At 44.2% G+C, this 25730-nt stretch overlaps 1 protein-coding gene across 1 annotated transcript; it reads left to right on the top strand.

Annotated features, from left to right (window-relative positions):
* Positions 1-11372: 11372 nt before the first annotated feature.
* On the top strand, positions 11373-25721 carry LOC136647356 (solute carrier family 22 member 2-like). Its single transcript, XM_066622843.1, has 11 exons — positions 11373-11789; positions 14081-14184; positions 15683-15837; positions 17112-17280; positions 18649-18763; positions 21170-21276; positions 21639-21853; positions 22572-22680; positions 23203-23315; positions 24429-24528; positions 25553-25721. The coding sequence occupies exons 1-11, from the start codon at positions 11373-11375 to the stop codon at positions 25719-25721; spliced, it is 1773 nt and encodes a 590-aa protein (XP_066478940.1).
* The last annotated feature ends 9 nt before the right edge of the window (positions 25722-25730 follow it).

The following is a 25730-nucleotide window of genomic DNA, read 5'->3' as shown; positions in this document are numbered from 1 at the left end:
AAGCCTGCCAGGGTTAATGATGTTATAACGTCACGAGTAGTTTGGCCCTTAGAGTTGCTGTTATCTAATGCTCCCTTCAGAACCTCAGTTCTCAAAAAGAGATTTCCCAGAAACTGGGTTTAAGATTTTCCAATCAAGACTGCAAGATTCAGACAAACTCTTGTTGCAACAAATCTTTTAGGTGGTGGTCCCCATTCAGTGAGCCAGATCCCTCTTGGCCATGAATACTAGCTGTTCCACAGCCAAGAACAGGAAAAACACAGATGTTCTCAAAATACTGTGCTACTAGCTAAACAGTCTCAAAATAATCATTTATAATCCCATTAAAATTTGACACAAAGCAACATATTGTGACTGTGCTATTTGTTACTTGAAGTACAGCTCTGTGATGCTTTAAAGCAGGGTTGGCCAATTCACAGCATGCCACATGCCACTTTTTATGTAAAGAATCTTGAACGTGCCACTCCACCTTAAAGTCACTTTTAGTCATTGATAAACTAAATAGTTTATGATGATAGCTAAGCAGAGCAAGTTCAAGGGTATCTCTGAATGCCAAAAGGGACAGAGCAAGAAACATGGGAGTGCTGTTGCCTATTGGGTGCTTCCCAAAGACACCCGGTAGACTGCGGAGGAGGCCAGAAAGTCAGCCTGCATGGACTTTTAGTCTGACCCAGCAGAACGTATTCCAAGGTCCATATAAGGTGCATTCATTGCTCTTCTGCACAGCCCAAATTCCCTCTGCCTCCCCACCTTCTCATCCTCAAAGATTATCTTGATCAGGATCTCTTTGCGGAGGACTTTCCTGAAATGGTATCTATCTCCACCTGGCTGGGCCACCTGGCCTTTGCTGATCTCATTAGCCACCTCTACACTGGCCCACTGGCCCCCCATCTCCTTCTATAGTGTTTCCCTCGCCTCTTCAGCATTCACCAATTTGGCCTTCTCTAGTAAGCAAATAACCTTCCAGTTAGCAGAATGCAGCTCGTTAGAATCCACCCTATGGGCCTTCTCTCCTGTCCATTTTTCTTTTCCTGCTTTTCTCCCCATTTTCCCTCCAGAGCAAATCAAGCAGAGTAGGTGTGGCCACCCTGAATGCGCCCACGGCAGTGTTGGAAACTTGGGAGCATGCTGTGTAAGGAGTAGCAAAGAAATCAAGCAAAGTGTAAACTGCTGCAGTGCTTTCTTTATTAGAATTTAAATGTTTTTTTCAAAAATAGGTATTGATTTTATGCACGCCACTTAGTCCATGTGCCACGAGTTGGCCACCCCTGCTTTAAAGTTTACATAATCAAGGATTCAACTTTGCATCTCTCATTTTCTGGGGCGAATGTGACAGTAATATTTTATCCCACACTTGCAAAAGGCAAAAGACATACATATTTCTCACCCAAACATACATGTTCAACATAGACCAGGCTCCAATAAAACTTATTAAAGGCTGGAAGGACTGTTCACATTCAACTTCTGAAATGTATAGTGACTCGTAAGAGATGCACACGAACTGTTTGCAAGCATTTAGCAGGCTGACACAAGACGGGACAATTTGATTCAGGGATGGAAGGGATTTCCCATTGACACACTGCGCAAGCAAACAGCTCCAAAGGGGGGTCAGTGGAGATCCATCAGTGCTCCCATGTTGATGTCACAGGTGCTTCTGCCTGACAATGTCCTCCATTATTGATTCAGCATATTTGCTGGAAACATAGCGCAAGAACTAGGCAAAGAAGGTATGTTTTCCCTCTGCAGAAAGCAAACTTATACTGTAGACACCCTGACAGTATGGAGTTGATGGGTAGGAACAGGCAAGGGATCAGTACAGACCAATTCTTCTGGAGCTTGGTCTATGGGACTCAGATGCATTGAGTGTGCATTCAAAATGTCCATAGAGACATATCCACAAGTCTTCCATGGAGAGTGTGCAAGGAATTTAATACTCTATAAATCTCACTCAAGTGTCCCTGAATGCCTTTGCCTGAGTTCATGCCCTTCCTTGTTCCAAAACACTCAGTCATGCTGATTTCAGCTCTGTGGGAGAAATACCACAACAAAACATGATTGAGCTCAACACAGATTTACGTAAATGTGTTTGATTTATACCCCCCTCCCCACATAATGATCTGTGCTGTATAACACAAAACATGCAAGAAACTCTCTTTTCCTGGGAGTTGTTTGTAGAACTGGCAAAAACTGAAAAGTGAGACTGCATATTACATAGAACATGGACTGCCACCAAAAATAGTTGCCCTGTGTTGAGTTCCCTCTTTCACCCCCATAATGTCCAGTTCAAAGATGGCCAGATGGAAATTCTCAGGGATTCTTTCCACCAGTCCTCAGCAACTGGGCTCAGTTTCCTGTCTTAGCGGTGGACAAGTGAGTGGATATAAGCAGCAAAAGTGGCAAGTGGCAGGATATAAGCAGCAAAAACAGGTTCTCAGCAAGAAGGCTTGGGTCAGCAGCAGTGAGATGACTAGGTTGGAAAAACATTAGGGGAGCTGCCCTTACAGAGCTGTACACCAGCAAACTTCAGGCACTGAATGAACAGTTTTATAGAATGCCTTGCTGACCCATCCTTTTCTACTACTGAGAGAGGTATCAGATGCTTGAAGTTCAAGGAGCTGGCTAGCTTGCCCAAAAAATAGTACACAAACCTGGCCAACTCATAAGCAAATGGAACACTGCTCCAGGGGCTTCTGCATTGAATGCAGCATTCTGTGGAGTCATCCCTCATTTCCTAATGAGAAAGGCTGTTTCCAGTTTAACTGCTATGGGCAGAAATGAAATCTTTGTCACATGGGGCCAGGGACCTCCAGTCAGCCTTGAGACAACCACATGCACCCACATGAATGGTTTGAAGTAGTACAGCCAGTCCCAGATGAAAGCAACTGGAGGCCCTGGGCTAGAAGACTTTGGGAGGCCCACACTTAATAGCATCTGATCATAAGATCCATTCTGAAATGTTGTTGGTTCTTGAAAGAGAGAACCTCTATGATTGTAAAAATCCCCTTGAGGGATTTAGAAACGCCTACCTATGTAAACTGCCTTGAATAAAGTCAGAGGAGTAATCTGATGACCAGAAAGGCGGTATATAAATACCTAGTTGTTGTTGTTATTATAAGAATCAAAACCTAATTCTTTTCTTTAAACCTTGTTTTCTTTATCTACTAAATTAAAGTAGAAATTTTAGCACCGATAAAAAGATTGTTGATAAAATTTTTAATCTTAATAAGTTTACAAAAGAATGGAGTTAATGAAGATGTTCACACAGAATAATAATGGGGAATCATAGCTATGTTAAAACATACACTATATACAAAGTCAGAAGAGTTTCTTTTGAGCTTTTGGGATGCAAACTTATCAATTATATCATTAGAATTAATAAGTCTTTGCCACAGGATGTGGTGCTGGCGTCTAGCCTAGACGCCTTTAAAAGGGGATTGGACAAGTTTCTGGAGGAAAAATCCATTACGGGGTACAAGCCATGCTGTGTATGCGCAACCTCCAGATTTTGGAAATGGGCTATGTCAGAATGCCAGATTCAATGGAGGGCACCAGGATGAGGTCTCTTGTTATCTGGTGTGCTCCCTGGGGCATTTGGTGGGCTGTTGTGAGATAAAGGAAGCTGGACTAGATGGGCCTATGGCCTGATCCAGTGGGGCTGTTCTTATGTTCTTAAGTCTCAGTTTATCATTTTCTATACAGAGAATGCTACGTAGATCAGACAACCAATCTTAGGACATTATTGACAGTGGATCATCCTTTATCATTTTTATGGCCCAATCCTATTCACAGGGCAACTTCTGCTGTGCCTATGCTGTGTGTCGTAAAAGCACCATAAAGTAAGTTTCAACACCCAGAAGATAAGCAATGCTGGCAGGAAGGCTTGTGACATCCTGCTGGCACTGAATCGGGAGCTACAGCTGCTGGAAGAGGAAAGAGCTGCTCTGTGCGGTGCAGGGGCGGGGGGAGGGCAGGGAGGGGATGTTTCTGGGTGCGGAAAGGGCAGAATGGGGGGCTGATAAGTAGAGGAGGCTTCAACAATGCTCGGGTAACTTTTGAAGGGAGCTGCAGTAGCTTTGGCATGTGTCTGATATCATGTGTCTTTTGACTTAGGAGGCAAAATACATCAGCACTGCCCATACATCACACATTTCATGTTACTAAGCAACTGGCCCTATAGTAAAATTAAGGATTCAAGAGCGAGTATGTTCAGCACTCCCATCAAAGTGTTCCGGAATTTTGGATTTGTGCTTACCCCTTCTTTTGGTCTAGGTATGCCCCTGATTTTTATTGTCACAAATGCAATAAAATTAATGGTATTTTTTTTAAAATTTAATTTAATTTTTTTTTATGGAGGCCAAAGCCCAGGCCCATGAGAGGAGGGTGCAGGACATAAATTGTATCAGGGCCCAGGGTCAAAAAGGGGCTTCAGGAGCCAAAGGAGGGAGCCTGAAAATTTCCTGGGATCTTACATTTTCCAATCTCCAGGGCCTAGGAGAGGGGGGTAAAGGGGGTAATGTGTACCCAGGCCCAGGGTCCAAAGGGGGGCCCAGGAGCCAAAGGAGAGGACCCAGAAATTTCCTGAGATCTTACGATTTCCTGTCTACTCAGACGTATTGCCTGCACGGGATGCTGGGGACCCTACTGATGCCACATGGTTTAGTAGAACTGGGCTCCAAAGACTTTTCCAGCTGTCTCTACCCTCCCCCAACCTGTTTCGCCCCTCCCTGCCCCCATTCTGCTCACCCGTCACCACTCTCCCCCACTCTGTTTCACCCCTCTCCCTTTTCAAAGGGGCCTAAAAGTAAGTTTGTACCCCCTGATAAAATTCCTCTCAGAGGCCCTGTCAGTCTCACCAGGGTCCATGAGAGAGGGATATAGGGGTACATTGTACCTGGGTCCAGGGTCAAAAAGGGGGCCTGGGAGCCAAAGGAGGGAAGTCGGAAATTTCCTGGAATCTCAGAAAATGTTTGCATATATTGTGTGAAGACTAACATTCACATTTGAGTAAGCCCACACAGTATATATCACAATTCATAGAAATTGTGATCCAATGATCTTATGAAATTATGATCCAGTGGAGAAGGGAAGGGACCCAAAATAAACTTTGTACTCTCTGATAAAATTCTCCTGGCTGAGGCCCCTCTAAATTATGAGGCCCTGGGCTGCAGCCTGCTCAGCCCATATATAAATCTGGCACTGAGTACAGCACAGATAGAAAGGTTCTTTATTTATAAATGTATTTATTTAAATTTTATATTTAATTTTCTTTTCCGGCCCTCAACACCGTGCCAGATATTTGATGCGGCCCTTCAGCCGAAAAGTTTAGACAGGGCCTCTGAGAGGAATTTTATTTGTGGGTACAAAGTTTCTTTTGGGCCCCTTTGCAAAGAGGGAGGGGTGAAACAGAGCTGGGGAGGGTGGTGACAGGCAAGCAGAACAGAGGCAGGAAGGGGCAAAACAGGGGAGGGGGAGGGTAAAGACAGCTGGAAAAGTCTTTGGAGCCCAGGTCTACCAACCCATGTGGCATCAGTAGTGTCCCCAGCATCCCGTGCAGGCAACAAGTCTGAGTAGACAGGAAAACATAAGATCCCAGGAAATTTCTGGGTCCCCTCCTTTGGACCCTGGGCCCCCCTTTGAACCCTGGGCCTGGGTACAAATTACCCCCTTTACGCCCCTCTCCTAGGCCCTGAGTTTAGAGACTACTGCTCTAAAGATAAATTCACACATTTATGATAACCATTTGTGACTATAATATCAGGTGATAGCTCATTTCACTGATAGCCGACCTACAGTATGGAAGCCATAATGATACTAGCAGTAAAGAACTTGGACAGTTTGGATCATATAATCTGGAGTAACTTTTATGTACAGCCAAGCAGTAGGTTTGTTCTTTAACTGTGCATCAGTCACATTCAAGGTGGAAAGGTATGTACTTAGTGTTCAATAAATTCTAACAACTTGGTTAAAGCTAACAAATTTGAATCTAATAATGCTAGCAATATAAATTGCTGCATATTGTCTACCTTTGTAATCTCCTAGAACCTTGTAAACCTGAAGCTGCTACTCATTGAGTGATTCTTGAGATTATCCAGTTGAGTTCATGAGAAGCTTTCTAATTCTACTCTCAGCATTCTGGTCTCCAAGCCAATTGCTCTCTTAGCTCTACACTCTCTTGTTTCCTGTTAAGATCACTATCCAGCTTTCTGTGTCTGAGATCATCCTCTTTCAAGGCAGTCATGCTTGCTAGTTCTTATTCACTTTGGTTTTAATTATCTTCATGTACTGCAAAATCTCCTTGATTTCTGCTTGAGAGAGTGGTTCTGTTCTCCTGTGCTGGGGCCTTCATGTTTTAGTACCACATTTCGGGCAGCCTGATCAATTTGTGACCTAAATTTGGCCAACTGGAAAAGAGAGTATCCAAGAAGTCCACAAACTGAGATGTCTCTGGAAGGTTCCCCACAGTCATGCAGCAATTAAAAATCAATTCCAAATCCCATAATAGCAGTTCATTATGCTATTAGTGATACAGTTTAGAGCTCTGCTAAGTATTGACCATTTTCACTTAAAAAAAAAAAAGACATGATCAGTTCATCAAATATAAGTGCAGTGTCATGTTTCTATATGTAGAGAAAAATGAACAGCTGTGTTTACAAAAGAAGTCCTGGAAAAAAAGGTGAAGAGGGAGGTGGTTTTCCGGATGGCAGCAAAAATGAATTTGAAAAATCAGGAGTAATTTCGGTTTAGTCCTCATTGTGATGCTACACACGGTAGCTGCTGAGACCAAACATTTTAGAAAGCAGTTGTTGGATAGTAAAAACACTTAGCAAGTCATTGAAAATGAGAGACAACACTATTAAGCGGCAAACAAAAGCAAGGATAGGCAAATGTTCAGAGGTACTCTGAAAGTCTTTTCCTTTTCATTCCTTGATATATTACCTTTTCACAATAAACAAGCCCCATTTTGAAAGGAATGATTTGGCCCGCTGTTAGCTTTCCAATTAAGCTAACTGCAGAAGGGAACATTCTAACTGGATGTCAGTAACAGCAAACAATCCTTCTTGGCAAATGCACACAACTCTGCACTGCTCGGACAAAAATCCCCAAGAACTTTACCGATGGTTTTGCATAACATGTTGCACAAGAGCTCAAAAGACCAGTCACTAGCTATGAATTCACTTGGAATACAATTGCGTTGAAGTCTGGTCAAAACTAGAGCTACTGACGACAATAAATATAGTTTGTAGAAAGAGCCAAGGAGGGATGAACGTAATTCTCATAATGGATTTTTTTCCACAAAAACCTGTTTGAAAATACTTTAAAGACTTACCATGGACTTTAATAATGAGTCAAAACAAGACTCAATAGAAAAGGAAGTTATTTCCTCCAAAGAAGGGGCAGGTTTGCTCTTTACAGCCTGGAGTAGGGCATTCAGGACTGTCTTTTGATTTGTGTTGATTAAAAAACTAAGCACTAAAGAGAAAAGATACAATGTCAGGGCGGGTAGGATTTGTTCATGTTCAAGCACAGCCAAGTCTGGACTAAATGTAAGTGGCCTCCCACGGCAATGAATTGGATGAGATTCAGTTGACAGTATAATTTTTAATCAGATGCCTGCATTTACTTGTGGTTCTTGTTACGTTGCTTGAAACAGACTTCTGACAAATATTTATACCATTGTCTGAGAGCGAAATCTCTTAATGGAACAGGGTCAGCAGGCGGTCCAAATGAACCCTAGTACTGGATTTATAAACAGTAGCTGGGAACCTACTTACTCCACTGCAGTCTCCTTGAAGATTCTTGCCTAAACTGAGGAGACTCTGGTATTTCTTGCTTTATCACTGGGGGGCAGCTCAATCCTCACTGACTCCCTGTGTGGCAATATAGCAGCACCAACGTGGCACCTGCTATATCCTGCAGAAGTTTTGGCCTCCAGAGGCCTCCTCAGGGTAAGGGAACATTTATTCCCTTGCCCCGGGATAGGTGTGTGCTAGGTCTGCTTGAACCTGCGCTGGCAATATCATTGTTGTCAGTCTTTGTGGACCCAGGTCAGGTAATTGAGGCTGGGAAGGGGGTAAGGATTCAGCAGACGCTGCTGCCCCTGAACCTACCCTCTTCCCAGTCTGACTTCAGAAACAACAGACATTTCTGCTTCATTAAAAATTAGTCATAGGAGTTTTGTACATGTGCATCGCCATTAATTTCAACAGATTCAGAGATAACAGACTTTTGTCATTAATGAACACAACCCTTCCCATTAGTCCATTCAATCTATTGTTCACTGTGCTGGACTGAATATAGTTGTTGTTGTTGCTGCTGTTGCTGTTGTACTGCTTTTTAACAAAAAGGTTCACAAAGTTTACAGATAAAATCAAATAATTTTGACTGAATGTCAATCAAATAATTGAATGACACTAGCAACACCACTAGAAAGACACTGTGCTGGGGAGAAAAGGGACAATTACTCTTCCAGCGCAATCCTAACTGCACGTTAGGCTGGCACAAGTTCCTTGAGGGAGGGTGATGGGCTGCCCTAGGGGCGAGCAGTTGGGGAGCAGGAGGTGGGGCTGGGACCCAGCAGTTATGCCAGATCCCAATCCCCAGTCCCAGAGAGCTCGGAGCAGCTCTACTGTCCTTGAATTTGTGCCACCTCAGGAGGCTTGGCTTGCCTATTCTATTCTTGGCTTGCCTATTCTAGCACAGGATAGGATTGTGCCTTCCTCTCCTGTATATAAAAGGATCACCACTTGAAAGAGTCTCTTTGACCAGTTAGCTGGGTAATTTATGTAGGTATTCTATGTAGGTAATCTAGAGCTCCCTACAATTGTCTTTGACCCAGTTATCTTGATCACACAGACAGCAGTGTGATTCTTTGTGTGGTGGAAATAGTCTCCTTTCTTTCAGAGGTATCATGTGTTCTGCCATTGGATAGATCCCATTGTAAGGATCACAAGCCTTCACCACTTGTTCAGAATTAAAACAAAGTGTGCTCGGGCGATATTTTCTTTAGGGGAATTTCTAAACCTTCAATCCCAGTCAGCTATTTGAGATGGAGCTGCCAAGCAACAGTCTTCTGGTACATCTTCTCTCTCTCTCTCTCTCTCTCTCTGTTTTAGTGTCTGGAGTTCAGAGTACAGGTGTCTGTACGTGCACATTTTGAGCCCAAAGCGTGAGATTATGCTATTTTGTAAACTGTCAGGGTTATTGATTATACAGAAGGAGAAGTGGCCCCAAAGAAGCATTTTTGGATGCAAATTTACTGCAGAGCATCTGGGCCTTCTGTGTTGAAAGGCCTTGCTTTAAAAAACAAAGAAGGGTTCAACTTCCAGCTCTAGCATTTTCACTAGATCTCATAGTTTATCAAGAGGCTGCCAACTGAAGTGCATGCTGCAGTTCAATGATCAGGATTTCATCAGTGTCTGGGCTTTTATTTCTGTGCTAATTTTGCTCCTGAGACAAACAAGGGTGCCTCCAGTTCCTTGTGGGCCTTGGAGGTCAGCCTATGCTTGGATCCCTCCATTACCACTCAGGCAGCCCAATCTTAGGGCTGCCAGTGTTGCATGGTACAGTGGTGCTGATGATTCCTGCAGGGCCAGAGAAGCAACCGGAGTCTCCTCGGGGTAAAGGAACATTGGTTCCCTTTCCCCATGTAGAACTCCGCTGGCTCCAATGGATCTGCGCCAGCTCCTGAGCTAGCACAAAACCGAGGAGGCCTGTGTTGGGCTCCATGGCTCTGAAGGGGAGCATAGGATTTGGCGACAGCTTCTGCTGTCATTCCCATACCCTCCCGCACCTGATCTGCCATGTGGCTCACCCTCCCCACCCCGCCTACTGTCCCCCGCCCTCACTCTACCCCAAAAAGCCTCCCCGCCAGTCAGCAGGGATATATATCACCAGGAGCTCTTCATTGGTATCCTTCCAGCGCTGAGGCCCAGCACCAAGTGGCGCTAGCCTCTCCACTGGCACTGGGTGCCTCCCACTGGCAGGAAAGTGCCTTACAGCACTTTTGCGACACCCAGCGCTGGTGCTGGGGCTGCAGTGCCAGCGCTGCGCCCAATAGGGTCAGGCTCTCAGTCTTCTGTATGTTCCCCCCTTTCTCCCTTTGCCTGGCACAGCATACTACAATGTCTGGGATGGGCAGGGAGAGAAGGAAGAACACATTTCCTCCTCCCCCTATCCCTTTCAACCAATCACAATTCTCCCCAATGACCTTTGTGTCATGGACCCCGGCACATGTCCCTGTAGATGCCTCTAACCTGACTACGTATAATTTTGGACAGAAATAGCCACTCATCCAGGTTTTGGTAGTTTCCAGATTAGACTGCTGAAGAACATGGTTGCCTTGAAGACTGTACAGAAATTTCAGTTTATTCCAAGTGCAGCTGCCATACTGTTCAGCCAGACCAGCTGAGGTGAGCATCTCTCAGCAGTTTCAAAATAGTTTCACTGATTGCCTGCCTGTACAGTTCAAATGCTGGCGCCTGCCTTCAGAGCCCTGCGCAGCTTAGGCCCTGGGTACTTGAAGGAGCACCTTTTCCCCCGCATGATTCTGCCTATATGTTAAGAATGCCATCAGAGCCTTTTCTCCAAGGAAGAAGAGGATGGAGCAGAAGAGGACGTGTGGAGGAGGGGAGAGTGGTGGGTTCTTCAACCTTAGGGTTGGGACCCCAATGGGGTCCCACAGCATCATTGGTGGGATCGGGGCAACTTACGGGAATGAAAATGTTTGAAGACCACTGGACTAAAGCATCACCAGGTAAAGGGGGAAGCATATGACACACCTCTTTCAGTACCAGGCGATTGTGCCCCAGTCCTGCTCTGGTTCTTAGACATGATTCTAAAATAGCTTTTACTATTGCCAGGCTTCACGGCAACCTTCTCTCTAATAAGAATATTTGGCTACAGTGAACAGTGCAGGGAGGGCGTAACAGGGGCAAGGGGTGGGTAGGCCCCTGGGAGAGGGGTGGAATTGACAGGGGGGTCCCCAGTCTTCCATTGGTGGGGGAAGCTTGCATTCACAAAGAGCAGAAGTGTTACTCTGGATGCAACCCATCATCTATATAACCTGATCATAAAGATATGGTTTTGTTAATGAGCATTAGTGGTCCAAGATTAGGGCACATGGAATGACCAACCTCCCAACTAGTGGAATGTGCAGGCTAGGAGAATTCAAGTCTGGTGTGAAATGACACATTCAGAATCCAGATTGTAATGCATGGTTTGTCGATTTACAAAGTGAATTAATTACTTCATGGTGACTTTTGATCTTCTCTCATGCTGTTATTTTAAACAGCTTTGCTGCCAACAAAATGCGGAGCGGTGCTGAGAAGAGCACATTAGTTTGTTCTTTTCAATGAGTTGCTTCATTTGCAAGAATGCCCACCTTAGATGACATTTTAGAACATATCGGAGAGTTTGACTTGTACCAGAAAAGGGCATTTTTGATCCTATGCTTTCTCTCTGCTGCCTTCCCACCCATCTATGTCGGTATTGTCTTCCTTGGTCTTATACCAGAGCACTACTGCCGGAGTCCTGGAGTTGCCACGTTCAGCAGCAGATGCAGCTGGAGTCTGGAAGAGGAGCGGAATTTCACAGTTCCAAGAGGAGAGGCCCATGGGGACGCATTCACTGGTCAGTGCAAGAGATATGATGTGGACTGGAACAGAACAGGGCTGAGCTGCACAAATCCTCTAGATAATTTCACCAGTTCCTGGAACAGCAGCAGTATTCCTCTTGCTGCTTGCCAAGATGGCTGGCTTTACGATTTCCCAGGATCATCCATCGTGAGTGAGGTAAGAAACCTTAAGTTGTTAGATGTTTGCTTACAGACTTTACCAAAGTACAGCACTAAACGCAAAGCAATTTGGGATAAAGGTTCCAAAGTACCACCTATTTCCCTATGAGCCCACCCAGCAGATGAAATTGTCACTAGGGGCCCTTCTCTGAGTGACATTGCAGACATGTCACCCTTGCAGACATTAGGGACCCAATCCTATATTCCAGTGCCGGTCCAGCCATGTCAATAGGGCATGTACTACATCCTGTGGTGGGAAGGCAGTCTCAGAGGCCTCCTTAAGGTATGACAACATTTGTTCCCTTACCTCATATCTTCATTGCGGCTACGCTGGTGCTGGAAAGTTGGATAGGATTTACCCCTAGGTCAGTAATGGACCTGCCCCTCACCACACTCTGGGGCAAAGATCTGCAATGCCACCACCCGCACCACACCATCCCCCAAACCCACCCAGTGCAACAGAGCCTTGCGCAACGCTAAGAATGACCGGGAAAGCCTTCTGAAGTACCTCCGGAAAACTGGAAGTACTGCTTAAGATCATGTTGGAAGCCTCAGAATGCTTCCTGCATGAATGCAGCTTTTGGTACATTTTCCCCTTTCCAAGCCCACCACTGGATTAGGCAGGTGGCTGTCAAAGGGAAGGTGTTCTCTGTGGTTACAACTCAATTGTGGAATTCTGTCCCATGAGAGATCTGCCAGTGGTAGGGCAACCATTAGGTGAGGTGATACAGGTTGCTTCAGTGGCAGATTGTGGGAGGGGCGGATTGGTGGGTTGGGGCTGCCCTTCAAAAGTCTTCCTTCGCCGCCACCTACCTCCAGCCTCCTATGAATGCAACAGGCACTGATTTGCTTTCCATCTGCTAAAAGAGAGCAGAAAGTGGATCACCTGACTCCTTGCCTTGCTCCAGGCACAGTTTTTTTTTCCCAAACACAGAAGTGCAGGACTTCCTGTTTTATTTAAAGGCACTGTGTGAATGAAGGCATTGGCACAGTCCCTTTAAATCGAACTAGAGTGCCTGCACATCTGCAATAGAAGAAAACACATGAGGAATGTTATCCTTTAGGCACCAGGCAAAATCTGTCCTATTCATTTGGGCTTTGGGTGGCTGCAATCCTAAACCTGCTTACCTGGGAACAAGCTCTAGTGAACAAAATGGGACATTTCTGAGCAACATATCTAAAATTGTGCTGTTAATTTGATTTACACTGTATGGTGTGTGTCTGTCTATGCCCCCCCCCATGATGATTGTATACAACAGTGCTCACAACAGTAATGTTGGTTTTAACAACTGCTCTTAAACTTCCCCCCCCCTACCCATAATTATGTTGTTGTATCTAATGGCACAGATTTCTGGTGTTTACCATGTTCTATTGAACATTGAGTTCAATGGGACTTCCTTCCAGGTAACTGTGAATAGGATTGCAGCCTGAATTGTTGTTTATAGTCGTTTTGATATGTTACTCAATGGCTTGGATACCAGGAATGGTAGACTCATGGCATATACTGTAATGCCTTAAGTGCTGAAAAGGCCACAATATTTCAGAATGACATATATGGTTTATACTGGGATGTGTTCTACTATGTTCAGAAAGGGCATATGTCAGAGATGGATATGGAAAAGTAGTAAATCATTTTAGGATAAAACCCTGAGAGAATATCTTGGAAAGATTTAATATTACCTGACATTATCCTGAAATCTCACATAACCCTAGTGGAAAAAATAGTGGTAACATCTTCAGTTTGGCTGTACTTGTCGTAAGAGGCGACTAAACAGCCACCGGGTAGATGGGACTGGTCAGCCTGGGAAGGCAGCTCATCTGAGAGAAGGAAAACTCTGATCCCAAACCTCCACTGCCTTTTGGCTACATCCAGTTATGGAAAAGGCTTCAGGAGTCAACCTTGAGGCAAAATCCGGAGCTGGAGTCCCTGAGGCAGTTCATGGCTGAACACAGTCACGTTCTGGCAACTCCTGCAACGCCGCTGGAACCAACCATATTGGCCTCTGCCTTTCCATTGGACCATTTCAGCGACGTGGAGAGGGGGGATTTGCTGCATGGGTAACAGTCTATCCTCCATACCTACTTTACCCAGGCTTCACGCACTGGAGAGGACACTCTGTTCCAGAACCACCATTCAGAGCGTGACACCATAGTCTTCCGAGACTGAAGGATGCCAACAGGGGAACATCTTCAAACTAAGGAGGAAAGAGGCCCTCAAGGAAGATAATAATAAAGGACTGGGATAATTGTTCATGTATTTTCTCTAACCTGCACGTGTCTTTTGTTTAGTTTGACCTGGTGTGTGAGGATGCCTGGAAACTGGACCTGTTTCAGTCATGTGTGAATGTGGGGTTTTTTGTTGGCTCCGTAAGCATTGGATACTTGGCGGACAGGTTGGTCAACTTTTCTATTTCTTTTCTATTTCTATATCTGTTTGTGATTTCCTTAGTAAGAATAATTTTGGAAAACTAAAAGGTTATTCAGAATGGAGTACTGTATGTTTTTGCTAGGAAAATGTTGCTTCTAACTTAATGGTATACAGGCCACTATGTATTGAGACAGCTAAAATATTTGCACTAATCACTGGCTTCTATTGCTTACTTCAGAATTACAGCCCAATCCTATCCAATAGTAGTGCCAGAAAAATGGTGGCCAGAGCCTTCCTTCATGCACTGGTGGACATTGGGAGACCATGGAGCAGATAAGCCCAACACAGGTGGCGTAACAGGGTGGGGGGAGGGCAGAACATAGAGGAGATGAGGCAGGAGATGGGTGAATCAGGCCCAGGGGTGGGAATGGCAGCAGTGGTGCATGCTGAATCCCAAACCCCTTTCCAGGCCTTATTTATTTATTTATTTATTTATTTATTTATTGCAGCAACTGTTACCCTGCACATGCTGGATCTCGTCTGATCTCGGAAGCTAAGCAGGGTCAGGCCTGGTTAGTACTTGGATGGGAGACCGCCTAGGAATACCGGATGCTGTAGGCTTATACCATAGTCTTTCGAGACTGAAAGTTGCCAACCAACCATTTATTTATTTATTTATTTATTAGATTTGTATTCCGCCTTTCTCCCCGAAGGGCACCCAAGGCAGCTAACAATCAAATTTAAAATACAAAGTAAAATACAAATAAACATTAAAAAATAAAAAACAATAAAAAACAATTAAAACAAGATAAAATACATATCAGCAGCAGATTAAAAGCATGCAGTAAAAGATGCGTTATAAAAGCAGCCCTTATCAGGGCTCAAAGGCTTTCCTGAATAAAAAAGTCTTCAGGCCAGAACATTCACCTGCAGGGGGCAACATGGACTTGAGCCAGCAGTATTGCTGCTGCAGATCTGAGTTACCCCACAGCAGTTGTTGGGGCTTACCCCAAGGCAAGGGGATAAATGTCCTCTTACCCCAAGGAGACCTTCAGAAGCCAAAAATCCCCTTACAGGTGCAGCGGAAAACACAGGTTTGTCATAAGAAAGGAGCGTTAAGAGGATACATGCTGGATACATGCTGGCATGCAGATGAGGAAAGATAGTCTGAATAATCTATTTTACATCTTTTCTTGAAAATTCTTTTATGTTTCTTATGTTAACCTATAAAGACATTAACAGCACTATCCAAGGCATGTCTACTTGGAGGTAAGCCCCATTGAGTTTAGTGGGACTTACTCCCAGGTCAGCATGCATAGAATTGCAGTCTTAAAAAAGCCTATTTTTACAAAACCTGAAAGAAAAATTATTAGTTCTACTGATAAGTTAAAATGAACTGGTTGTTGTTTTCCAACAATAATTTAGGTTACCTTTTTAATTTCTGTAGCAGTCATTGTGATGCGTATCCATGTCACATTTTCATGTGCGTAATAATGTCAGGTGCCTTTTTTTTCTCTCTTCAGGTTTGGTCGTAAACGATGCTTGTTGATTACCATCCTTATAAATTCCATCTCTGGTGTCCTCATGGCCATTGCACCGAACTACGCATGGATAGTGGTCTTCCGTTTGATACAAGGACTAGTCAGCAAAGGGGGCTGGTTGACAGGCTACATACTGAGTAAGGCTGTTGGTAGTTCCATAATCTGGGAATTAAATTTGAAAGTAAGAATGTCCAGTCTTTCCCCCCCCCCCTTCAACCACAACGAAGTTAAGGAGAAATGAGGCCAGTTCAGTAGCCTTCCATGAAATGAATGGTACTTGATTCATACATGAAAAAGTAAGTAATATGTTAATGCAGCTATAAGGTTTATAGAGAAGATTAATCAAAGCTGTAACTGATGACTCATACCCCTGGGGGCTGGGGATAAGAATAGGCCCTCAGTTTGGCTGTACTTGTCGTAAGAGGCGACTAAACAGCCACCGGGTAGATGGGACTCGTCAGCCTGGGAAGGCAGCTCATCTGAGAGAAGGAAAACTCTGATCCCAAACCTCCACTGCCTTGTGGCTACATCCAGTTATGGAAAGGGCTTCAGGAGTCAACCTCGAGGCAAAATCCGGAGCCGGAGTCCCTGAGGCAGTTTGTGGCTGAACACAGTCATGTTCTGGCAACTCCTGCGACGCCACTGGAACCAACCATATTGGCCTCTGCCTTTCCATTGGACCATTTCAGTGACGTGGAGAGGGGGGATTTGCTGCATGGGTAACAGCCTATCCTCCATACCTGCTTTACCCAGGCTTCGCGCACTGGAGAGGACACTCTGTTCCAGAACCACCATTCAGAGCGTGACACCATAGTCTTCCGAGACTGAAGGATGCCAACTGTAACTGATGACTCAACAGGGCAAATTTTGTATTCAGAGTACATCTGGCATGGGGGGTAGACTATTTTGGTTTTGGTGTGTCACTGTAATTGTGAATGAAAAAAGAACATGTTTAAGATCCCCTAGCAATGAGTAGTAGTTTTAGGGCGCAATCCTAACCCCTTATGCCAGTACTTTCGAGCACTGGCATATCAGTGCCAATGGGACGTGTGCTGCATCCAGCAGTTGGGTGTCACTTTCAGAGGCCCCCCCAAAGTAAGGGAATGTTTGTTCCCTGACCTCAGAGCTGCATTGCCCTTATGTTGGTGCTGGAAAGCACCAACATAAGGGGTTAGGCTCACGCTCTTAACATATTAATAAATTATCTTACATTTCATTTAGTATCTTGGAAAGGTGCTGGGATTGAAGCTTTGGCTTGGATCCAGAGCACAAAGAGAAAACTTACTACATTCGCTGAATTATATTGCTTTCTGTGAATTCTTGCACAAGTGCCAGTGCAGGCGTTTTTGTAGCACGGCACCAAGATTATCAGGGCTTGAATTAACAGATAACGTTTTCCCACTTTTCAAAGTCGCAGAATTTGTTGGCCCACGCTACAGAAAAATAGTTAGCATCGTGTACCAAGCGGCCTTTACTGTTGGACTTCTGATCCTTGATGCTATTGCTTATGCAATTCCCCACTGGAGATGGCTACAGATTGCAGTAACGCTGCCAAACTTCTTCTTCTTGCTGTATTACTGGTAAGCAAGACTTCCATTACCACTCCCAGAGAAAATGGAACAGTGAACCTAAAATGCCAGTAATAGAAAGTACAGCCAAATGCCTGTAGTGACAAGGGAAAGCCCAGTTAGATACACTATTTTCCCCAGAGAAAACATATCTCTGATTGAACTTTTATTTGGATGTCTCATCTACATAAGAACATAAGAACAGCCCCACTGGATGAGGCCATAGGCCCATCTAGTCCAGCTTCCTGTATCTCACAGCAGCCCACCAAATGCCCCAGGGAGCACACCAGATAATAAGAGACCTCATCCTGGTGCCCTCCCTTGCATCTGGCATTCTGACATAACCCATTTCTAAAATCAGGAGGTTGCGCATACACATCATGGCTTGTACCCCGTAATGGATTTTTCCTCCACAAACTTGTCCAATCCCCTTTTAAAGGTGTCTAGGCTAGATGCCAGCACCACATCCTTTGGCAAGGAGTTCCACAGACCGACCACACGCTGAGTAAAGAAATACTTTCTTTTGTCTGTCCTAACCCACCCAACACTCAATTTTAGTGGATGTCCCCTGGTTCTGGTATTATGTGAGAGTGTAAAGAGCATCTCCCTATCCACTCTGTCCATCCCCTGCATAATTTTGTATGTCTCAATCATGTCCCCCCTCAGGCGTCTCTTTTCTAGGCTGAAGAAGCCCAAACGCCTTTCCTCGTAAGGAAGGTGCCCCAGCCCCGTAATCATCTTAGTCGCTCTCTTTTGCACCTTTTCTATTTCCACTATGTCTTTTTTGAGATGCGGCGACCAGAACTGGACACAATACTCCAGGTGTGGCCTTACCATAGATTTGTACAACTGCAATGCAATGGTAGATGCATGTTAGTGTATCTTGAAAACATTCAACGGTGCCAAAAGAGGAAGAACCATTAGAGATGGGACAATATTAACCAACAACAAGGATTAAGGCAATTATGTTCCAATTGTTTTAAAAGAGAACCCAGGCAAGGGTGGAGTAGATGGCATGGGGATGCTGATTCCCATTTTGTGTGATGTGAAGCTCACCTAAGAGCAGCATACCATGTTACCCTAAGCTGTGTACTGTTCATAGTGCACATTAGCAGGTACGTTGCTAACATCTAGCGCAGCGATTGTCAACTTTTGTCATCTCATGGCACACTGACAAGGCACTAAAAGTGTCTGGGCACACCATCGGTTTTTGGACAATTGATAAGGCACACCATGCTGCTGGTGGGAGGGCTCACATCCCCCAATGGCCCTAGTAATAAACAACCCTCCCTCAATCTTCTGTGGTGCACCTGTGGACCATTTGTGGCACACTGGTTGAAAATTGCTGATCTAGTGATTCTGGACTTTTTGATGTTGCAGGTGCCTTCCAGAGTCTCCAAGGTGGTTGATAGCCCAGAAAAAAGGGGACAAAGCCCTAAAAATTATCAAGAATATTGCCAAGGGAAACCGGAAGAAGCTACCTCCCTCCATGGAGGTAATGAAATGTATTACTGCTGCAGACTTACACATGGATTGCTGCTATTCAACTCTCTTCAGAATTCAAAACAGAGGCCAGTTTGACAAGCATGAACCCTGCAAACACAAGGGAGGGGTGTGCAGTCCAATGACCCATAAATTTAGGGTCAGCTGCCTTGAGTCAGACCATTGGCCCATCTAGATCCATAGTGTCAACACTGACTGGCAGGGGCTCTCCAGGGCTGCAGGTAGGAATTTTTCTTTACCAGAAAATGCCATGGATTAGATCTGCAACTTTCACCATTCAAAGCATATGCTCTACCACTCCATGTCAGCCCTGCTCTATAGGGTGCTACTTCAGCCCACTGTAGGTTGGATCCAAACTTTCTTACACACAGGATTGATTTTCAGGAATATTCCTGTGTTTGATATTCCTGCACATGTTGCACTCTCCAGAATCACCTTGGCTTTAATATAATACAGGCCCAAATTCTAACCAACTTTCCCACACTGACAGCTGTGTCAATGGGGTATGTGCTGCATTTTGCAGTTGGGTGACAGTCATGGAAGCCTCTTCAAGTTAAAGGAATGTTTGTTCCCTTACTGTGGAGCTGCATTGCCCTTACTTCGGTTCTGAAAAGTTTGTTAGGATTGCGCTGTAAGTGGCACCTTGGAGATATAACCTCTCTAAAAATGAATTGTACACAAATTCACTTGGATTCTCTTGAAATTTAGTTTCTATAGATATTTTGCCAAGAGGCACTCTCCAAATTTGTTCCTTTTTAGGTTGAAATTTGACGTTACCTCTACCTAATAATATATTTGGATTGATTGCAAAGGAGGAAAACTACATCAATAATCACTAGGTGATATTTCTTGTATACTGCAGGGAATGTGCCCAGGAAGGAAGGAAGTTTTGGGGGAGAAATATCTAGCTGCAGTCAGTTATTCGAGTCTTATAATGACTGAATGAGATTTCCAAGGCAACCAGTCAAAACATTACTAAGTTGTCCCTTAGTGTCATTAGTGAGAAGCAGTGTGGTCTAATGGTTAGTGTATTCAAAGTTCACAAGGGAGACTTAAGTTCAAATCCCTGCTCTTTTTAGATTGTGAGCCCTTTTGGGACAGGGAGCCATTAGATATTTGATTTTCTCTGTAAACCGCTTTGTGAACTTTTTGTTGAAAAGCGGTATATAAATACTGTTGTTGTTGTTGCTCAGCCATGCAGCTCATTGGGTTACCTTGCGCTAGTCACTCTCTCTCAGTCAGAGCTGTTAGGAGGATAAAATGGGACAGGAGACCATGCACACACTTGGCTCCTTGGAGAAAGTGTTGATTGCACAAAAGAAAGTGTATAAAATGAAATAAATAAGACAGCTTTGAAGATAAACATGGCTGGGGATAAAGCAGTCTCCAAAATTTTCCACATTTTCCTCATTATATCTGGGTATGGTGCCAAAAAACTTCTCAAGTGATAAATTTTAAATTCCAAGTGCTCCATTTTTATGCTTGGCTAATAGACAGCATGAGTCACACTACTAGAAAATCAAACACACGCAAAAAGAACCCCATCCCCAGCCTTTCCTTTTAGAGTAAGGCGTTTTTACAGTCTAGTCATTTTTTTTTCATTTCTGAGCTATTTCAGGCTCATGGGCAGATTTACACGGGAGGGGCAACTTGAGGGTAAATGGCTTACAGGGATCATGTCAGCAAAAACCTAAAGAAATCTCCTGGTGATTTAATTTATTTTAAACCTATCATATCATTTTAATGTACTTTTAAATGAAAAAGAAATGTGATCCAACTGGAATGGGGTTCCATATTTCCAACCTGAACCACACAAGCATCCCAGGTGGAAGGGCAACCACAAGCATTGCTCTCTTTTCCAGTCTAGAAGGTAGGGCCCATACAGCTCTTGTAAAAATGTTTAAATCCTGGTAATTTGGGAGAGGGGTCTAGTTCCAGTTCCCCTCTCCTTGCTTATCCCTGCTAACTGGGTAAGAGGCACTCTTTCAAGTGGGTGCTCCTTTTTTTTAGCAGGGGGAGAGTAACTGGCCCACCTCACCCCAGCACTGTCTGTTCTAGTGGCTGTCTGCTGGTATTCCTTTGCATCTTTTTAGATTGTGAGCCCTTTTGGGACAGGGAGCCATTAGATATTGATATTCTCTGTAAACCGCTTTGTGAACTTTTTGTTGAAAAGCGGTATATAAATACTGTTAATAATAATAATAATAATAATAATCTCAGGTAAATAGTTTTGGCAGCTTTCCATAATGTCGCTTTTAGAAATGTCATTACTAATCTTCTCAAAGTTTTTACAAACATCCCTGAAACCATGACTTGAAAACCCCCAAAGTCAACAGACTTTTCTTCTGTCTCCCCCTGCACCAAATGAAACTGAATGTTCCTTTGTTTGCCATTTCAGGATCTTCAAGCTGAGGAAGAAGTGAGTGAAAAGCTAGTCCCTTCATTTGTGGACCTGGTGAGAACACCACAGATACGGAAGCACACACTCATTTTAATGTACACTTGGTAAGAGAAGTTCATAGAAAAGTTTTAAATGAAGCGAACTTTTTCACATCAATAGCCCTTCATGAGCTTGAGCTATGCCTACCTGTACATGCAAATCATAGAGGGGACCCCTCCGAATTCAATGAAATCTGGTCTTCAACTTCTGCCTGAGCTTCACCATCCATTAGGTCCATGTGTGCTTCCCATATGCATGTCCAACACTGCCATTCTTCAGCTGTGCACTCAGGCCCTCATGAGCTTATCATGCCCCATGTTTACATGTTAAACTGTCTATGAAATCTGACCAGAACAGATCACATTGGCTTTCTGAATGAAGAATTCTTTGAAGAACTGGCTTCAATTGACTTGTATTCTTTGTCTAGGTTCACAAGCTCTGTGGTCTATCAGGGCCTCATCATGCACATGGGAATTGCTGGTGGCAACATTTATCTGGACTTTTTTTACTCTGCTCTGGTTGAATTTCCATCGGCCATCATACTTATACTCACAGTTGATTGCATAGGCCGTCGCTATCCCTGGGCTGCAGCAAATCTGACAGCAGGAGCTGCCTGCCTTGTTACAGCCCTAGTTCCAGAAGGTGAGTTACTTATGGAAGTTTGTTTACAGACCCTCTCATTGTAATCTATTGAAAAGATACAATGTGGTACTTATTTTCTACTTTTCCCCTTACAGGGTGGAAAAGTACAGCTTTGAGGGGGTGATTTTGAGAGGAAATAGGACCAGAGGGAAAGGGTTAATCATCCCCCACACTTGCCTATCCTCTCCATGTGCTGTCCAAACTGAAGCTGCATATAGCAGCAAAATCCAGCCATTTGAAAGCCTATTTGCATTTAGAAATTGATCTTCCACCATGTGCATTTTGTACTAAGCTCTCTGTGTCGAACACAAACAAGTTAGAAGGGTGACTTGACCCTGACACACGAGATTGTATCTATGTCCTCTTCGGTCCTATATACAAAATGCTTGGATAAGGACATCAAATGCAACACAGTTTCTGTCAACAGGATTGCACAAATCTTAGGAAAATCAGGTGCACAATGGGCTTGCTTCTCCATACGGCATTTCTACAAGTTTCCATCATTGTCAGGGCAACAGTATTTTTTATGCAACGTGTGTTTTTGAAATGTCCATCCATTGCTGACAAACATCTGATCTCCCATGAGCAAAAACTATTGTGCCTTTACCCCATCAAGCAGTGTTCCTAACTATATCTATCTGTCAATGTCAATTTTGCACAGAAAACTTAGGAAGTCATGCAAGGGTGTTCAGCAGCTAATTGTACAATGTCTTTCTAGATCTCTATTGGCTTAAAATGACTGCAGGTTGCTTAGGCAGAATGGGCATTACAATGTGCTTTGAAACGGTTTGCTTAGTCAATCCAGAACTATACCCAACTTTCCTCAGGTAAGCGAACATCTTCTCTCAGATGGATCAGTGCTTCTCATTGAAAGAGCAGGTCATTCAAATATAGAGGCTCTTTGTTGTGCTGTATGGGCTTTAATTTTCTCCACTGCTTAATGTATGCTAATTTAAAGACTTGTGAATGTTTATTTCTTACAACTATTGTCTTCCCCTCGCGTCACACTTCCTTCACCTGCACCCAAACCTCACATCCCCTTTCTCCCCTGACCTCTACCTACTTCTCAATTCACCCCTTCCTGCTGGTTTCCTGCCTCACCCTTTGTCAGCAGCAATAGCAGAAGCAAGCGCATTGTTGGCAGAAGCGGAACCCACTCCTGAGAGAGACAGGTTAGTGGTCCAGTCAAAACAAACGAATGGACTAAAAAAAAAAAGGCAGACCATTTAACAAGAACAAATCTCCTGTGCGCATTGAATACTTACGGAAAACTGGCATTTGAGAGGTTTTGGAATCCTTTAGAGATGCTGTTCATAAAGAGAGATGAGAGATCATTAATTGTTTTTTAGGAACCTGGGAGTTCTTGTCTGCTCTTCCATGTGTGATATTGGTGGGATCATAACCCCGTTCATTGTCTACAGACTTGCAAATATTTGGCAAGAGCTGCCACTTGTTGTCTTTGGTAAGAATATGATTTTGTTCTTTTTAGTTGACTGAAAGCAGTATCAAAGCTTAGCAGATGTATTATCATTCAAGGGAACTGTGCTAAGGAACAGCAGTCATGTATCTAATGGTGAAGATGCAGAAGTGACTACACAGTTTATAGTGTATACAGTTTCTGTTTAGCAGGGCACATACTTGTTTCTCTAACACATTGGCTTAGATTTCCTTACCTTGCAAGAATTACAGTCTCCTTTATTTGGACTTCCCTTGGTCTCAAACACTGGTTCCCAACTTGTGGTCTGTGGACCACAGGTGGTCTGTGAGACCCTGAAAGGTGGTCCATGAGGTCTCAGGGGGAAAAAAATATCTTGTTTGATCACTTCCAGTGTCTTGCTGAACAAGCAGTCTCCAGCAGACTACCAAGAAGGTAGAGACCACCCACAGCCACAACCACAAGTGTCAGCTGTGGCTGTGGACAGTCCATTCTTTGTCCTCTCTGATAGTCTGTAGGGGAGCACTTGGAAGACAGACCACCAGAGAGGGCGAAGGACAGACCACCCAGAGCCGCATGCAATCCATGACAATTCGAATTTTTGCCTCACTGGTCCATGAGCTTCTAAAGGCTGGGAACCACTGGTCAAGAAGTACCCACAGCCCAATTACATGGGCTCTTTGCACTGGTAGAACTAATGTTCTGCCAACACTTTTACAACAGCAGTTGTAAAAACACTTCCAGCAGTGTGCAAAGTAGTGTGTTGCTGGAGTGCCAGTGGGAAGGCTGGAGCCTTCCTGCATGGGTCACCAGATTGTCGGCCACCTGCCAGAGCTGGTAAACCAGTAGAAGAGGCAGGAGGGGTGGGGGAAGGCAGAACAGGGCAGAGAAGGGGCAAAAGTGGATGGAATGAGGTCTTATTCCTTCCTTGGGCATCCTTCCTGCCCATTTCTCTCCTCAGACTTGCGCCAGCAAAATTGCTGGCACAGGTTCGAGAAGACACATTGTGGAGTGGGAGACCTACAGAAGGAGTAAGGCAATTTAAATCCTGATATACAAATTGTTAAAGCACATTACTTTGTATAATATAATACCAGACATATACGGTGATTTCAGTTGAATTCTTCTTTGTGTCTGAAGCTGTGATTGTCCTCATTGATGGTGGTTTGGTTCTGCTTTTACCCGAAACGAAAGGAAAGCCTTTACCAGAGACAGTTGAAGATGCTGAAAATATGCACAGGTATGTTCATATGCAGCCTACCCAAGCAAAACAGGCATTAGCAAGATTAATGCCATATCTCACCATCAGTGGGCTGAACTGCAGGTAACTCAAAGAAGGAATAATTGGAAAGGAGCTTGGAGGGTTCTATTCTAGTCCAGTTCAGGGTCCCTGAGACTAGTAGCATAAGGGAAAGCTAACCCCTGGGGTTCAGCAAGCAGAAGATACTGCTCTGTTGGTTGGGCCTTAGTAAAAAGTCAAGAGGCTCTAACTAGTATATGAGATCTGGCAAATCCAGAGACTTCATACTACCAGCCAATCACAAGGACTGGTCTTGTATACACCTGTTCCCATCTGGACCTGAAGTGGACTTTGAGTCATGAACACATAATCCATGATAGCTCACTGGGTTCGGGCTATAGCCTTGTATCCTGTAGTACTTGGATCAGATTTGAGAGTCCTTGACAGTCATGAGCAATGAGGTATTGTACACACCTGGTAAACTGTGCTAAGGAACAGCAGTCATATAACCAATGATGAAGAGACTCAGGGCCCAATCCTATCCAATTTTCCTAGCACTGGTGCAGTTGCAATGCATCCCCAAGGTAAGGGAACAAAGGTTCCCATGTCTTAAGGAGGCCTCTGTGACTGCCTCCCCACCACAGGATGCAGTGCATGCCCCATTGGCACAGCTGCACCGGCACTGGAAAATTGGATAGGATTGGACCCCCAGGCAGAAATGACTACATAGTATACAGTTGCATAGTGCATACAGCTTCTATGTGGCAGGCAAATAGCTAAAGGGACCAGAATCTCATGTACAGCAAATCATTTGTACAAAACAAATTCCTTTTCATCTGCACGGGAAGACAGACAGACAGGTGCATCCTTCCACATACGTGCTTGACTGCCACATACAGTCATGCCATTCCTTGCTCAAATATCCGCCACCATGTCTAAAAACATTGTGGTTGCAGATTGAAAATTATTTGGTCATCACAGGTTGGGTTCCTTTAACGCTGCCCTTCTGTCTTTATTTCCACAGGCAAGGAAGACCCAAAGAAAAAACTATTTACCTCCATGTTCGAACCTCAGATGGGGCACCTAATTCAGAACAGCTCTCTTCTCCAGAATTTTCTCAGGATGATGCATTGAAGGAAAAATGGAGCAAGAATGCTGTGACAAGCACAAATAGTTATAGCTTGTCATCATAATTCTTTAAA

The sequence above is a fragment of the Tiliqua scincoides genome, chromosome 1 (assembly GCF_035046505.1).
Source record: "Tiliqua scincoides isolate rTilSci1 chromosome 1, rTilSci1.hap2, whole genome shotgun sequence".
NCBI lineage: Eukaryota > Metazoa > Chordata > Lepidosauria > Squamata > Scincidae > Tiliqua > Tiliqua scincoides.
Note: the sequence above shows the minus strand (reverse complement) of the source record. Positions and strands in the feature narration are given on the sequence as shown.